This window comes from Nilaparvata lugens, unplaced genomic scaffold (genome assembly GCF_014356525.2).
Source record: "Nilaparvata lugens isolate BPH unplaced genomic scaffold, ASM1435652v1 scaffold4994, whole genome shotgun sequence".
Taxonomy (NCBI): Eukaryota; Metazoa; Arthropoda; class Insecta; order Hemiptera; family Delphacidae; genus Nilaparvata; species Nilaparvata lugens.
This window is the reverse complement of record NW_024090945.1, coordinates 3,880-21,288: the sequence shown is the minus strand read 5'-3', so window position 1 is coordinate 21,288 and position 17,409 is coordinate 3,880. Positions and strand designations below refer to the sequence as shown.

General features: G+C 31.9%; 1 protein-coding gene across 1 annotated transcript; it reads left to right on the top strand.

Annotated features, from left to right (window-relative positions):
* Positions 1 to 11,429: 11,429 nt before the first annotated feature.
* LOC111054669 (peptidyl-prolyl cis-trans isomerase B) lies at positions 11,430 to 15,061 on the top strand (the record flags this gene model as incomplete). The annotated part of the gene is given in 2 exon segments (XM_039444586.1): positions 11,430 to 11,663; positions 14,951 to 15,061. Coding segments are annotated over 2 exon segments (277 nt in total), but the record flags the coding sequence as incomplete, so codon positions are not given.
* Positions 15,062 to 17,409: the final 2,348 nt, after the last annotated feature.

Here is a 17,409-nt window from a genome sequence, read left to right as displayed (position 1 = left end):
TGTTTAGAAAGGAAATCCTGCTCAAGGAGGCCCATGAACAGGTTTGCATAGGATGGTATCATCTTGGTGCCCATGGCTGTACCCTGAGTCTGAAGATAATATTTATCTTCAAACCTGAAGGCCTTGCTTGTGAGCACCAGTTTTGCAAGGTTTACTGGGAAGGTGGTTGAAGAGGTGGAGGGTGTGGGACGTGAAGAGAGGAAATGCTAAAGGGATTTTAAGCCTTCAGAATGGGGGATGGATGTGTAGAGGGAGGCCACATCAATGGTAACAAGGGAGAGTTTGTTGGTCAGTTGGAAGAGTTGTGTTTCTTAGGATATCTATGAAGAGGAAGGAATCTCCAAGATGAGAAGGTAGGGAGGCAAGAATGAGTTGGAGGTGGAAATCAACAAGGGCAGAGATTCGTTCTGTTGGGGCTATTTATGCTTGAAACAATGGGACGATCGGGATTGCCTTCTTTATGGATTTTTGGAAGAAGATTGAAGTGAGATGTGTTGAGAGTGTCTGGCAAAAGGATGTTGATGTCTGAGTCCAAGAGGCCTTCAGATGGACCATATTGCATCAGAAATTTGAAGACTTTTTTGGATTTGTGGAGTAGGGTCAGAAGGCGGGAGTTGATACTGTTTGGGATTGGTGAGTTGCCAGTTGGCTTCTTTGATGTAATCAGTGGTGTTCAGTAAGACTATGGTTGAGCTTTTGTCAGCTTTGGTGATGAAAATACTAGGGTCAGAGCAAAGGTCTTCGATGGATTTGAACTCGTGAGGTGTGAGGTTGGGAGTTGGAGTGAGGGATTCAATGAATTTTCTAGAGCTGACTTTGTTGAGGAGTAAATTGCAGAAGATTTCAACAGGGTGGTTGGCTGGGAGAGACTTGGGTTAACAATTGGATTTTGGGGCAAACTTTTTGATGATTTGGTCAGAAGTAGTTGTGGGGGGAGGGAAAGTAGTTGAGGACATTTGTTTCTGTAACAACCTTTCAGGATAGTTACATTTCAGGATGGATTGTTGGAGTTTTTTGAGATACTTGTCAAGATGGTGGGGATCACTGCAGGAACACTTTGAGAGTTGCCATCCCTACCACATCAAAAGATCCCTCCCACGTTCCCTCTCAATCCGAGACCAAAAAAATTGCAGTGATCCCCACCATCTTGACCAGTACCTCAAAAAACTCCACCAATCCCTCCTGAAAAGTAACTATCCTGAAAAGTTGTTACAGAAACAAATCTCCTCCAAAACTGGCACTTATCCAAACACAAAAAAATTCCCTAATCCCACAAACCACAAAGCTCTGTACCACCTACTTCCCTGGAATTGAAAACCTCAAACCTGTCCTTAAAGATCTGTTCCATGTCATCTCCTCCAATCCCTCTACCAAACACCTTTTCCAGCAACCACCCACCCTCATTTATAAGCAACCTCCCAACCTCAAGGAAATTCTCAGTAAAAACAAATCACTCACCTCTGATGAAATCCCAACTCCACCTGGTACCCTACCTTGCAATCGCCCCTGCTGTAAAACCTGTCCTATAACTGATTCTTCCATCTCCTTCACCAGTCCTATCACCAACTACACCCACCAAATCCATCAATCCAGTAATTGCATCTCCAAAAATTGCATCTACCTCCTTTCCTGCAACTTCTGTCCTGCCTTCTACATAGGTGAAACCACCACTGCCCTAAACCTCCGGATCAACAATCACAGGGCTTCCTTTAAAAATAATACTTCCCTACCCATCCCTACCCATGGCTCTGAGCACAACAAGAACTTTGACCTATGCTTCAAAGTCAAAGTCCCACCACCCTCCCTCCCACAGCCCCCTCCATAGATGTCAAGACGAAAGAATTGGCTTTTATTTGGGTGCTTGGAGCTGCTTCCAGTCCTGGTCTCAACAGACACCAATAGTACCATAAAATACCAACTGTTCAATTCAAATAAATTCCATCATATCATAATAAATTTCACAGCTATCAAATATATATATATATATATATATATATATATATAAAATGTTCAATAAAAATGAAAAATAAATTTTAAATTTCATTCAAGTTCAATTCTACAATTCCTTTCTCCAATTTTAGTCTAATTATTTTTTATTTCTAATTTTAAATCTCCTCTTTTCTATCAATTCATATGCTACACCTTTCCTTATTCATAACTAACTCAAATCTTGAATATCCCGTTTGTAACCGCCCCCTTAATACCCCATAATGTCCCCTGAATCTGTACCCTTTTTCTCTCCATCCGTCTGCACCGTGTAATCTTTGGTCTCTGCTGCTACAATTGAGTCTCCGTGCATACTCTGTGGTCACACGACCGTTGGATTCAAAACTAACTGCAGTCTGCTCGGTTGAGAAAGGAGACTCAGTCTCCGAAAATTTCCCCCCATATCTAATGTAAGTTTTTAAGTGTTTTCAATATATTTATATCGTGTCTCCTGTTTTAATTTATATTACAAACTTTAAAGTGTCTTCTGTTATGTGCTATATATATATACTCTTATGCACTCAGAAGCCAAGAACTTACATGACCAGCAAAAAACTGAGCTAGAAAAATATTTATTACTGTTCATTGGCATGTGTATTTTTAAGTTCAATTAGATTAAACATTGTCGTTAACTGACCTCACAAAACAGATCCCTCAAGAATCCAAAATTACTGACGGATAATCAAATTCAGAATACACAATTTCCTGCTTGCTATAAAGCGCTGAGTTCCCTTTACAGCGTTACGTTTATTTCAAGCAAATCTGATCATTGATTTACAAGGATTCTCAGTCAAACTCACGTTTATGGATTCATGAGTTCCTGAACTACATTCTGACTAATGTACATAAGAAGGAAGGTGTAAATAAGTCTCACAAACAAATATATAAAACACTTGGTTAGAGGAAAGTTTTTCTTCAACTATTTTGTACTATCATTAGTGCATCGTTATCAGAACAGTTTTAATTACTTGAGCTTTAAAATTTATTAACATCGTCAGAGATTCCAGAAATATTTTATCACTACAAGTTATTTTATTTGAATAATTTAGAACTCGTTTGTACAAATGACAATATTATTAAGTTCAAAATATGCATCATTGGCCCTTACTAGCCTACAACAGTAGGTACCTACCCAATTAGAATATTATTCTAAATACTTTTACATTTACTAAAAAACTTTTACATTTCACTACTGTAACAGTGGACAGTACCTAAGTCTATTAACTAAATTCACATTGAACTTTCAACTCTGGATAAGCGATGTTATCCAATGTTTGTAGTGTTATTAAAAATAGGAAATCTATGAATAATCATTCATTTCCTTGCGATCTAAAACAATGATAATAGTGAATATCATAGTACGGTACTATCACATAATAATCATTAATTCATAATAGTAAATTATTCTTAAATACTAATATTATGTTTAATTATATTAATATAGTTATGTATTATCCAATGTTGGCCTTATCACACAAATAATAAGAATCTACAGAAAGAACATTGTTTTTCATAGGCCCAATAAACATTGCTTTTTGTTTTATTATAACTGAATTTCAATAGACCTATTGCATTGAAAAATAAACATTCTAAGACATTTATTCTGTCAACCTGAGCAATGTTCTTATTCCAATTCTCAATAATAACAATAACGCTTATTCAAGGCCAATTCCTCATTAATTCTTAGCATCAAACTTCATTGAAACTAGAGCTATTGCTATCCAATTCAGAGTTACTGTACCTACCTTTAAAATTATTTTTCAACAAGATTTGTCTATTATTTCATAGACGTTCGGTATAGAATATTAGAGTACGGTTTCGTGAAACTTTATATATTTCTATATTTGAATTAGTTGAGAGCATTGCAATAATTTTACATAATGATATCATTAAAAATTAATTAGAATTCTTTAAAATGTCACTAGAGGAGAGGAATATACCAAAACATTAACCATGAATTTTATGTTATCATTCAATAGATTCTTTTGCCAGTAGTAAACTAGGTACTTAAATTTAAAATTAAGCTACAGTATAATATTAGGAAATAGAAGGAGTTTTGGGCATATCCTGTTTTTTTCTTTTCCAAATATTATTATATTGTTTACTCTATATCCAATAAATAAATAAATATACTGTACTATTATTGGGTGGGGGTTGTAGGTCTATATTGGATGATTTTGATATTATGATCTTGAAGAGCTATCTATTGAAAACATATTTGAATAAAGTTTTCCTGATACAGTCTTCCTCATCTGAATACTAGTGAAGCTGAAATGAAAATAAGAAAGTAGGTATAGAGAGGTAGTAGTAGCCATTATCCACCAAAAGATTAATATTTTGTCGGGGGAAGGCTGAGAAACTGGTTTCATCTTGCTACTTGCTATAGTATATTTCGCACCTAGAGCAGAAAATGAGATTTTTCCGGCTCGAAATCAGTTTTCAAGTCCGAGGCCGTAGACCGAGGACTGGAAAAGATTGAGAGCCGGAAAAACATTTTTGCCCATGGTGAGAACGCCATTTTTCGCCACACACAAAAATAAACAATATATAATTATATGAGAATAGTTGTTTACTAAGCACTTCCGAAAGCAGAAGTGGAAGGTGATAGCTCTAGCAAATCTGAGGTAATCTGAATATCAGGAAATTGTCCAAGTATTTTTATTTTTTATTCTGATCTGTCTAAATAACCAAAAAGGTGATGTTCAATTATGTGGGAGGTTGAGTTAATACTTTTTATTCTTTCAAATGACAATAAGATGATATTATTATAAATGTTTTAATTATTAAATAATGAACACAAATAATGAAACGTTTTTTGATCAGCTGTTTTTTGATCACCTTTCTTAGTTCCATGTTGGAAGTAAGAAAGGTGATCCAAGTAAGGCTTGTAAGGCTTTCCAAGCCTAGGCTGGAAAGAAACCTGTTCTGACATCAGACGAGAGTCGTCTGCAAACAATGTCTTTCAGATCTACGTAGTAGGGACTGGAAAACAGCTGCTTTCTGTGCAGTGTGGTGAAAATATATTTTTTCTTGATGTTTGTTTTCATTTATTATTATCCTTGTAATCGCACACAATAGCATACTTTCTAATTTTGTGTGAGAGTAGTTATTAGTTGTGTTGGAGAGATTGCTCATTATATTCTATCAAAGCCTGATCTGTTGTAACAATAAAAAGGCTTGACATTGTAAATTGACAATGGAAGTTGTTGCTTCCTTGTAGATTTTCAATGAGAGGTCAATGATGCTATTCAGTAGGATAAAAATATATAATGTGGATGCAAAGTTCTGGCCTTATCAGCTCAGAAAATTCTAGCCTAAATCAATGTTAACTGCAGAGGTCACATGTTAAGATAATTCCTTCCTTCATTTTTTTATTAAAATTATATTAATTATTCAAGAAAATATAAGTTCTGGAGTTGAATTTATTTTAAGTTCTAAAAAATAAACATAACATTTTTTTAGCTAGGACCCTAAGACTACCGAGGTTACTGTAGATTGATTGCTTTACTAATTTCTGATAGGAAGCTACTTTTAATACAAGAGGTGCTTTGTTCTGCATAGGGTCAGTCTAGTTATTGATCAGTTTAGAATTTCATATTTTCGAAAAAAAATTATTGCAATTGATTAGTAGTAGGCATATATCTATTTCAAGAAATTCATTGGTTCGTTACTCTTGTTTGTAATTTCCAGCAGTAATAATTTGATGTGCTACCAATTTTATCCAAATAGGTTTGATAGTATTTCACCTATCACCCAAGGAAAGTCATCGGTTCCAATTTTGCTAACATCTTGATTAATCATGAACGGATTTAATGCCTATGAATAAGAAGTCCAGTTCAAAGCAAATTAGATTATAATTTTCATAAAACTTGGGCAATTTACAACAAAAATTCACTGAACAAAACCATTCGATACCTAAACAGAAAATTCTTACAAGCTAAAATACATATCTATTCATATTGAGCTCATTTATTTGGCTACAGGCTTTCAAAATTAGGTACACCAAAACATTCAACACAAATTTAGAAAAACATAGAATTATTCAGATCTCAATTAAAACATTTTAAATTTCAATTATATAGAAAAATTTCAAGAGGACTAAAACAATTCAACTCTAGCCAGCAGCCATCTTATCTTGAGAGAAACGCCTGAAGCTTCCAGTGAACTCTATACTAACAGTATACAGTTCAGTGGAAGCTTCCAAGTGCCCCACCTAACCACATCATCAACTGCCAACCTTACTAATAAGGAATACAAGTTTACAAATTATATTTATTATTCTCAATAAAACTTTATTTTAAAACTGTTTTGAATTTATTTAACCTTTATGTTATTTAGAATTATTTGTTACCTCAGAAATAGAATATTATTATTACTGTAGGTTATCCAACACTAGTGTATCTGATAAATTCCCAGTAAAATTTCAAGTCTGCATATTGATTACACCGATATTTACTATCAAGTTTTATTAATATTTTGAATATCATATTGAAGATTCAATTTTTATTGAGAAAAAATGTAATATTACAAATACCCCCCTCTTGACATGAAAAATTTTACTGTTTGAGAATTTAAAACAAATTTACATTACATTGTAATAAATGGAATTCAAAATGTTATATTTGAGAACAGGAACAATTTTTTCTACAAAAACATTACATTTCATCCTAATTGAAAATTATTATAAAAATTCATCAATAGCATTTGTTACACATTTCCAAACAATATTTCAAAGTATAGAGTATTAAAATTATTTCTGATTTAGCTTTATAATTCAAGGAAATTATCTCAACAAAAAATTAATATATTCAAAGAATAGTTCTTGAAATTTTACATAAGTTTAGTAGATAGAAAAATTCAAATGTTATTGCATAAAAATTTAGTATGTTGAACAGAATTTTTAAATGAATTAATGAATTGTTACATTCAATTTTCATATAGAATTGCGATAAATTTCATTAAATTGAAAAATTTCCTTTTCTTTCACTTTTGAGGTGGTTGATTTTTATCAATAAGAAATTTTGAAAACAGTCTGTTAAGGCACTCAGTATGAATATCTCAGTTAAGTGTGACTTCAAACGAACTTGATCTTTCGTTTGTGATGACATCAGTGTTGGCTGATCTGGATACATGAGACATCAGTTAGCATGGCCTCATGCTTGTAGTAGACGGGTACATGCCAAGCTCACTCAAAGTCACATGAATAGCGTATTATACATACAGTGTACATTTCAGGCTTGAAATGACAATGTAATTTTTTTTGGAAAAGAGAGAGACGCTGCATACAGGATTAATTTAGGTGAGGATTAACTTAGGTATGGTTTGGTTTTTTGATATTTTCAGCTTCCAAGGTTTAGAGTTCAGCATACAGGATTAATTTAGGTGAGGATTTTTTGAATCAGTTTCTTTCATGATACAGTGACTGTTATGTGAGTTTAAAGTTGCGAACTTGGACATGGATGGCGATTACCTCCAGGTAATAATATAGTAGTGCAGAAGTTTGAGTTGCATAGTTGGCAATCCACTAATGAGTCACACCAGTTCGAAAATCACCCAAATGTTCTTAACACTTTTCATGGCATTCACTTGATTTGTAGATCCCGAGATTTACGCGATAATTATTTTGAAGTTAACTTTCATGCTGTACCTGTTATTTTAGTATGCTTATAAATTAAAAAGAAAAGTTTGATTAGGCTACCAATACAATCTAATGCACTTAAAAATTATTTACAAGTATGTAATCAGTATAAAAATGAAATTTATTGTTAACATCTTATTATACAGTCAGCAATACATAAATTTTGAAATTTCTTCAATTTAATAGAGACATCAATTACAAAAACTTTAATAAAATATTTAATAATTTCAATTCACTCAGTTTAAATCCATAAAATCCTTTAAATAACCTTTTTATTTATCCATCAATGTTACAACAAAAAATGATCTATCATCACTAGAAGAAAACCCTTAACACATACATCAATATATATTCAGACAATTGGTCAACATTTCAAATATAGTATTTCACATTTATGATTCATCATTCAGTATAAGATTTCAAATACGTAAAGAATTTCACATTTATGATTTATCATTCAGTATAACATTTCAAATTTGATGTATGTTTCATTCAGGATTTCAAAGTTATTTATGTGGACAAATTTATAAATTTTCATTTTAGTTTTGTTCAAATAATTTATAAAAAGCAAATTATTTAATATTATTAACCATCGTTTGCTGGATACTATAGTTTATTTCGACTTTGCAATGTTCTAAACACAAGCTACATTTCATGACAAAACTTTACTACTAATCATTAAACAAAAAATCATTCAAAACATCAATAATATTTTGCTTCAATGGCAATCAATATTCATAAGTAATTATTTGCATCTATGGCAATCAACATAATTAATCAACATTCAACACAAAAAAAATATTATCTCATTACTGCCTCTCCTAGTCATAACCTTTTGGTCATTCCTTCTTTAGACAATAATGGTTTTCCATCTCAAAAACAATCATATTCCAGCAAAATTCTAATCATCAAACCAACTAAAAATTCTACATACACTCCAGCATCCATTTCAAACGATAATTAATCATATCAAAGTTTATAAAAAAACAGTTCTCAAAATTTAGAAAAAAGACATCAATTACAAAAACTTTAGAGGAAAATTAAACCTTACCTCATTTCAATTTATAATATGACAAAACTTTCACATTCAATAAAATCATTATTATTCAAATTAATTTTATTTATCTTGAACATTTCATATTATTTATGGCAACACAATTCATTAATACTTTCAATTTTGAAGTTTTATTGTTATAACAACAGAATTTATACATCATATTAAATTTCAACATTTTCTAAATTGAACCGTTTATTTTTCAAATAATTTCTGAATTTGAATACTTTATAATAACTACAAACCATTTCAAGATTACAATACTAAGAAGATCAAGATGGATAATGGGTAAATAATTCCCTAAAAAATACAAATAAGAGAAAAAGGAATAATGGGTAAATAAATTCCCTAAGTAATACAAAGAATAAAAAGATATGAATAATGGGTAATAAGTTCCCTAAAACAACATAGACACACAAAATTGATACACTTCACATAAGTGACACATGATGAAAAATATGTTACAAGCACACAATTCTTTACACTACAATTGATAGATTCTAGAAAAGTTAAGTTTTATCAACAATTTAAAGATTAGGAAAATAAGCTACGATTTCAACTTCCAACATTATTCCAGAAGAATACTTAAAATTCACAAATTTAAATGACTATGGACAAGATTGGTTGAGATATGCATCATAGAAGAAATTTACTGAATAGGCTACTACACAAAGACAGGAAAGAATCGAAATTTGAAAAGATTTAGGGCCAAGAAAATAGGCTACAGGAGAGAGAAAAAAGACACAATTATGGACTCTTACCACACACTGTGTAGCAATTATGCTATTCTGAATCCCGGCATAACACAGGATTCCTAATCATAACATAGTGCCGGGGAATACCCTCTCTTCATGTGATTCACTCTCATCATCTTAGTAGACAACTTAGAACAACCTTTGAATACCAACACATCAATGGTGACTTGGTGCTTTGTTTTCTTCAAAAACATGATTCTATTCATGTGTTCATTTGGTTCAACAAAGCCATTTTTCTCACAAAAGTCAGTCAATTTCATTAGAGATCGCATTGCATACACCTTTTCAATTTTCAGTTGAAAGTTGAATTTATCAACTTGATTCAAAGCAAGATTCATTTTGTTTACATTGTTCCTAACCTCTTCAGAAACCTGTCTCATGTAAACATTCACTTTGTTTAAAATCTTACTAACCTTCAATGTAGCTATAGTACTTTCTTGATAGTTGACTTTCAATGAAGACAACTCCTGAGTTTCCCTACCTACTTCTTTATCAATTCTACACTTCCAATAGGCTTGACATTCTGAACAACAGTAACTAGGCCTAGATTATCAGAAACTTGAATGAATTGATCTTGTATCTCAATACTACTATTATCATGCTTCAATTTGCTTTCATCTTTACGATTTTTAATCAATGTTTCATGTGTATCTTTCAGTAGGAGATTTATACTAACCTGTTCTTGTCTTATGCTAGCAAATTCTTGCTTCATATCATCAAACCTAGCATTTTGATCGTGTTCCAAATTGTCAATCTTAGCATTTTGTCTGTCAAACTTAGCATTTATCTCATGAAACTTAGCATTTTGCTCATCAAACATTTGCTTTATGATAGCTATTATTAACTCATCATCAATTTCAATATTTTTCATATTGTATGCCATTTTTATTGTATTCATTGGGATCTGATTGCTCTTGAATCAACCCTACACTCAGTCTGCATTTCACTATTCATAACCTATCAAGATATCAGCCTACACATAATTTCTATAACCAGGGATTTCATGGTGTAGGCTACCATTTGGGACATATTTATTTTGTAATTCGGTCCCACCACAGAGGTAACATTTGACATGCTACCAATTTTATCCAAATAGGTTTGATAGTAGCCTATTTCACCTATCACCCAAGGAAAGTCATCGGTTCCAATTTTGCTAACATCTTGATTAATCATGAACGGATTTAATGCCTATGAATAAGAAGTCCAGTTCAAAGCAAATCAGATTATAATTTTCATAAAACTTGGGCAATTTACAACAAAAATTTACTGAACAAAACCATTCGATACCTAAACAGAAAATTCTTACAAGCTAAAATACATATCTATTCATATTGAGCTCATTTATTTGGCTACAGGCTTTCAAAATTAGGTACACCAAAACATTCAACACAAATTTAGAAAAACATAAAATTATTCAGATCTCAATTAAAACATTTTAAATTTCAATTATATAGAAAAATTTCAAGAGGACTAAAACAATTCAACTCTAGCCAGCAGCCATCTTATCTTGAGAGAAACGCCTGAAGCTTCCAGTGAACTCTATACTAACAGTATACAGTTCAGTGGAAGCTTCAAGTGCCCCACCTAACCAAATCATCAACTGCCAACCTTACTAATAAGGAATACAAGTTTACAAATTATATTTATTATTCTCAATAAAACTTTATTTTGAAACTGTTTTGAATTTATTTAACCTTTAAGGTGTTTAGAATTATTTGTTACCTCAGAAATATAATATTATTATTACTGTAGGTTATCCAACACTAGTGTATCTGATAAATTCCCGGTAAAATGTTAAGTCTGCATATTGATTACACCGATATTTACTATCAAGTTTTATTATATTTTGAATATCATATTGAAGATTCAATTTTTATTGAGAAGAAATGTAATATTACAAATTGTATCACAATTCAAGAATAAACAGGGTAGCAGAATATTTTGTGACTAAGATAACTACCGTATTTATCTTGAAAAATTGTGTCTTTATTATCGGTTTTCCTATAAGTCTCATTGATTTTGCAGGCAACCGACTACAGAGTTACCAACCGTGTCTTCTTTGATATGCAAATGGGTGGACAGGATATCGGAAGAATAGAAATCGGTCTTTTTGGAAATGTTGTGCCAAAAACTGTCAAGAACTTCGTCACTTTGGCCACAACTGGAGTCAATGGGAAGACATATGCCAACTCTACATTCCACAGAGTCATCAAGGATTTTATGATTCAAGGTAATTAAGGCTTAATTACTACATATTAAGGTCATTCACCAGTTGATTAGCCTCAAATATTTGTCTCATATAATGTTCCTCAACAACATTCAACTTCCTATTTCAAGTTAGATAAAATAAATTTGTATTGCTTTTGTTGGCAGGAAGTTGAATATTTATATCTAAATATAGAAATAGATTGATAAGCTCAGCCTAGTTTTTCCTCCAATGCCATAATTATATTATGATTATAGTGTTTTGTACAATAAATTAATAGATAAATAGAAAAGCTAAATGAATAGATTGCTTGGCAATATTCATTTAGTATATCAAGTTACCTTGGACAATCAGAACTCATAGGAATTAAATTTTTATTGTACCGGACATTTAAACTGGATTCTTACATAACAGTGAAAATATTTTTTCCTACAGTTACCTTGAAAAGTGACCATTCCTGCACTGATTACAGAACACAAAGAATCAATTTTCCACTCTAGTGTGCAAAGTATTACTTTGCTTACTCTTAATACTTTGTGTATTATCTTGCAGCCATCCCAATCAGCTGTTGACATTGTTGGCGTGTATTTTGAATGCAAATTTGTTCTATCTATATTTATTCTGATTTTCAAATAGATAAAAATGAGAACTCATTAAATTATGCATTTTGCATATTATTAATTATTCATTATTTCAAGTAATATTTTTTACTTTCCTTGCCCTATTACCATAGGTAAGGAAAGTATTGCTTTCCAAAAAAATTTAAGGTACCCCAATTTCATGTTTTCTATACGTTTCAATGTCCCCTGAGTCCAAAAACATGATTTTTGGGTGTTGGTCTGTGTGTGTGTGTGTGTGTGTGTGTGTGTGTGTGTGTGTGTGTGTGTCTGTGAACATGATAACTCCATTCCTAATTAACTGATTGACTTGAAATTCAATTCAAAATGGCGGATAATGGCTAAAAAACCATGTTTTTCACATTTTTCTCAAAAACGGCTCTAACGATTTTCTTCAAATTTATAACCTAGATAGCTATTTATAAGCCATATCAACTGACATGAGTCTCATTTCTGGGAAAATTGCAGAAGCTCTGTAATATTCCTGAGAAGAATGAATTTTGTTAAATTTCTATCACAATTTTCTCAAAAATGACTTGACCAATTGACCAATTTTTTTCAAATTCATACCCTGTATACTGTAGTTATATATCAGCTCTATTAACTGGCATGAGTCTCGTCCCTGAGAAAATGATAGGGAATCTTGAGAAACTTACTTCTTGTGGGTGGGGTAGGTAGGTAGAGCAGTTTATTCAAAAGAACACATGTCGATATTTTATTTTGTAATATTACAATATTACAATACTTTGACACTTTTATAATTTCAAATTGGGCGCTGTTAATGTAGATCGATTTTAATCGAACACAATTATCAAACATTAATCTTTATTCAAACATCAATATTCGATATCCATTCATTAGTTATTTGGAAAAGATCCATTTTGTTTAATAATTATTAAAATACATTTGAGAAATAAAATTTATTATCAAATCTTAAAATTATATACAGCAATGACTTAGAACTAACCTAAATTAATTAAACTCTTAAATATGTGTTTTATTTGGTGCAGTTGGCAATGCAAAACCATTTGTTTTGCATATCCGTTTTCCGTTGGAGTTGCTCTTTTTCTTCTTCCATGAGCTGGTCTCTTGAAATGTACTCGTTGCAATGTTCTTTGATAAATTTATTTTAAATTTTTATCTCTGCCAACTTCTTGAAACTTATATTAATTTTGTAGTAGATGTAAACTCAGTGAAAGCAAAATATGCTATGAGTTCTTGTTTTTCTCTTGGTAATTTTTCTGTTATTCCTAATTTATAAGATGTCTTTAACTAACCTTCCGAGCACATTGTATGATTTTTCATGCATTAACGATAAATCTGGATTTTTGGTATGGTGTTTCTTTATTATTAGTATTATAAGGTTCTATCGTTTGTCATGTTCGAGCTGTGTAATATGCTTGAAGTGTTTCGTATTACATATTTCTCAGTTAGCCAAAATGCTTTCAAGTCATCATATATTTTCCCTTCTCATATTAGAATTAGTTATGTTAGGATAAATTTATACAGGGCTACCCATGATTTATATAAAAGGAAACCGATGTCTTATCCAACACAAGTTTTGGCCCAACTGTCCAGTTCAGTTTAATCACCGAAACACCCCGATTTGTAGAACAGCTGTTTTGACAACTTTTAAAAAATCCTCAAATTCCATAATATTGAAGCAAAGGAAAATGTACTCTGAACACAATAACAATAGTATAATTGTAGTTTTTATTATTTAGCCGCCAATCGGCATAATGTTATTCCCCTAAATTATCCTCGTTTAAGAATGAGGCTTATAGATGAATGAGCAAGGAAAGTTGTGTGAGTGTACCACACCAGAATTTTCATTCATAAATTGATTGGTTGAAAAATTATTTAGAAATAAAGATTTACTCAAAATCATTAAAATTTTCAAATTAATAGAATCAATTTAATTTTGAATTTGAATAAATTATCAATTATTAATTTTCAATTGGATTATCAAGTTTAAAATAAATTAAAGTTGTTATTAATAACAAAATTATACACACAAACATTTGATGGATTTCAGCCATAATTTTACCTACAATCAACCACTTTTCATATTCAATGGTAACTGAAGGAAAAATTTAATGTGAAATACGTGCGCAAAGTTCCTCTGCTGCACTTAAGAAACCATTCCGCCCTCGCCTACAGCTCGTGCGTAAACGTTTCTTTTGGTGCAGCAAACTGTCACTTTGCGCACTAGTTGCACAAATAACTATTCTCGTAAGTTCTAATAGGATGGACTATTCATACTTGCTGTGCTGTTCTGAGTGGGAATACACACGCAACACATTAGAACACATTAGAGTTTTATTTTCATTTTATAGGACACTTTTATGGGCCGTTTGCAAAGTCAAAGCTTGAACATGATTTAATCAGCTGGTGGCTTAAACTCAAAATGAAACACATTATAACAAACTAGAATTGATACGGATTCAGCCTAATCCAGTTTAAAATGAAATTTAGTTTAAACTGTCACTGTGCTAACGGCCCTTATAGTGATACTGATAAGTGGTAATCAAGTTTTAAAGAGGATTCCACTATTTACATCTTAAACTTATACGAATCAAAATAAAATTTGGAATTCTCTATAATAATTGTCAATTATTTAAATATTGTAGCCTATTTAATTCTGAGATCCCTAAGTTTTCAATAAATTTTTTATTCTCTGTTTGATGATTGCAGGAGGTGACATCATCCACGGTGATGGAACTGGCTCAATCAGCATTTACGGTACAAAATTCGATGACGAAAACTTCAACCTGAAGCACGATGGACCAGGATTCGTCAGCATGGCTAACTTTGGTAATAAAATGAAGCATGACACTTGGAAAATAAAATATCAATCTTTGTAGACGATTTGCTGAAATGCATTTGTTTTCAACTTCAAAAACTTTCAGTGTGACTGATGATTTAAATAATTGTAGCCTACTGTATTTGAATGGTGTAATATTACAATATTACAATACTTTGACACTTTTAGAATTTCAAATTGGGCGCTGTTAATGTAGATCGATTTTAATCGCAAGTTGGTACCCCTGTTTTAGGACAACACCGCAAATTGTTACCCCTGTGGTAGGACAGCACCGCAAATTGGTACCCCTGTTTTGGGACCTCACCCCAAATTGTTACCCAGTTGTATGACTTCACCTCAAATTGTTACCCCTGTTGTAGAACCTTACCAAAATAAATATACCCCAAAATTGATAACCCAAAATTTTTTTTCTCAGTGATCATTATTTAAGTATAATAGCCATGTCTGATAAATCAGGAAGTAGTGATGATGAAGTGTCTAGAGACATTATCTTATTAGAAAATACATCAAGCAATCTTGAGGAATTAAGTACTAGTGGATTAGATATTGATGAAAATACGGTCAGACATGTATTTCCAGATCAGATTAGCTTTAATCAAAGTTATAATCAACCTAGTAATGCTGTTCAAGTTGACGATGATAGCCTACGTTTAGTATTAACTAACTCAAACGAGGCGTCTACAAATACTAATGGTCCAGTTAATACTACCACTATGGATACAAATACTATATTATTACAGTTAATGAGACAAATCCAAGACCAATCTAACAAGATTCAAGACCAATCTAACAAGATTCAAGACCAATCTAGCAAGATTCAAGACCAATCTAGACAGAGTCAGGAACAATCTAAGCGACTTCAGAAGTCTATTCATGAAGGTAACTTAGAACTTCATGAAAAAATCAACGAATGTAATACAAAGATTAATTAAGGTAATGAAAACATTGAGAAGTTAAGGTTGGATAGCATAGCAATGAAGCAAGAAATCTTAGCTGAACAATACAAGATAAATTCTGAATTGAGGGCCTTAGTGAATGAAAATCAGGAAAACATATCAAAATTGCAGGATAAAACCCATAATCTCGATTCAAACATAAGTTCTATTAATATTAAGATTAGCCATGTTGAAGATAAAGTAAGTACAAGCTGTTACTGAAAGTGTCGAAAATTCTTAAGTTAAACTTGACCAACACATTATCACTTTTGAATGTGAAAGAGATAACCAAAATGAAAAATATCAGGATCTGTTATCTAACCTCAATAAAGTCCAAAATCATATTGATCATGATCGAGAGGAAATTTGTGTTGTTAAAAATAAATGTAACAAGAATGCTGTAGCAATCACTAAGTTAGATGAATATGTTCGTGAAACAGTTGCTAGTAATTTATCTAACAATGTAGCTTACAGTTCTTCCCAATCCCCTAGACAAGACTTTCAAATGAGCATTGATTACCGTAACCCCATGAATTTTATTAATGCTTTGAATGAGTATCTGATTCGTAATAAAATACAACAATGGGAACAAATCAAGGTTATTGTGGAGAGCAACATGACAAGGAATAATCGTCACAAAGATTGGTGGTATTTTATTAAAGATGATACTCATACTTTTGAGGAGTTTAAGAATAAGTTTGTGGATCGTATGTGGTCACCAACCATACAAGCTAAGTTAAAAGCGCAATTGAATACTGGTAGAATTCGACCAGGTACGGATCAAACTTTAACTGAATATTTCATTTCTAAGTATAATGTGGCTAAGAATTTTTTGCCGGCAATGGACCATGAAGTAATTTTTACATTGTTGTGCGCTCACTTTGATGATACCATCAACTCAGCCGCTTTGGTACGAAATGCTAAAACACATGAAATCTTTTTGAATGTATTGAATGATTTTGTTCATCATGAAAAATATCGACCTTCTACTAACCGAGATATAATAATGATCGTAATCATAAGATTCAACAATCTGACCAACATCAGATCAATCAAGGTCACAATAGTTATAAACACTTCTCATCTTCTATGCAGATGCAACCCAACATGTATCCTTTTATTCAAAATCATGGATATCCAAATATGACTTCACCTCAGAGAACTCAGCATGTGAATCCCACATCAAATAGTAATCAGCACAATAAAATTTGCTTCTAATAATTATAAAGGTGAAAAATCTCATGGCTATTTTAATAGAGGTAATCGGCATAATAATCGTTATTACGCAAATAATAACGACGATTAAGAATAAAGGTGTAATCAGATGCTATAAGAATAATATGATTAATAGGAAGCGCACTGTATTCAAAGTTAATGACTTAGTGTTAATTAAT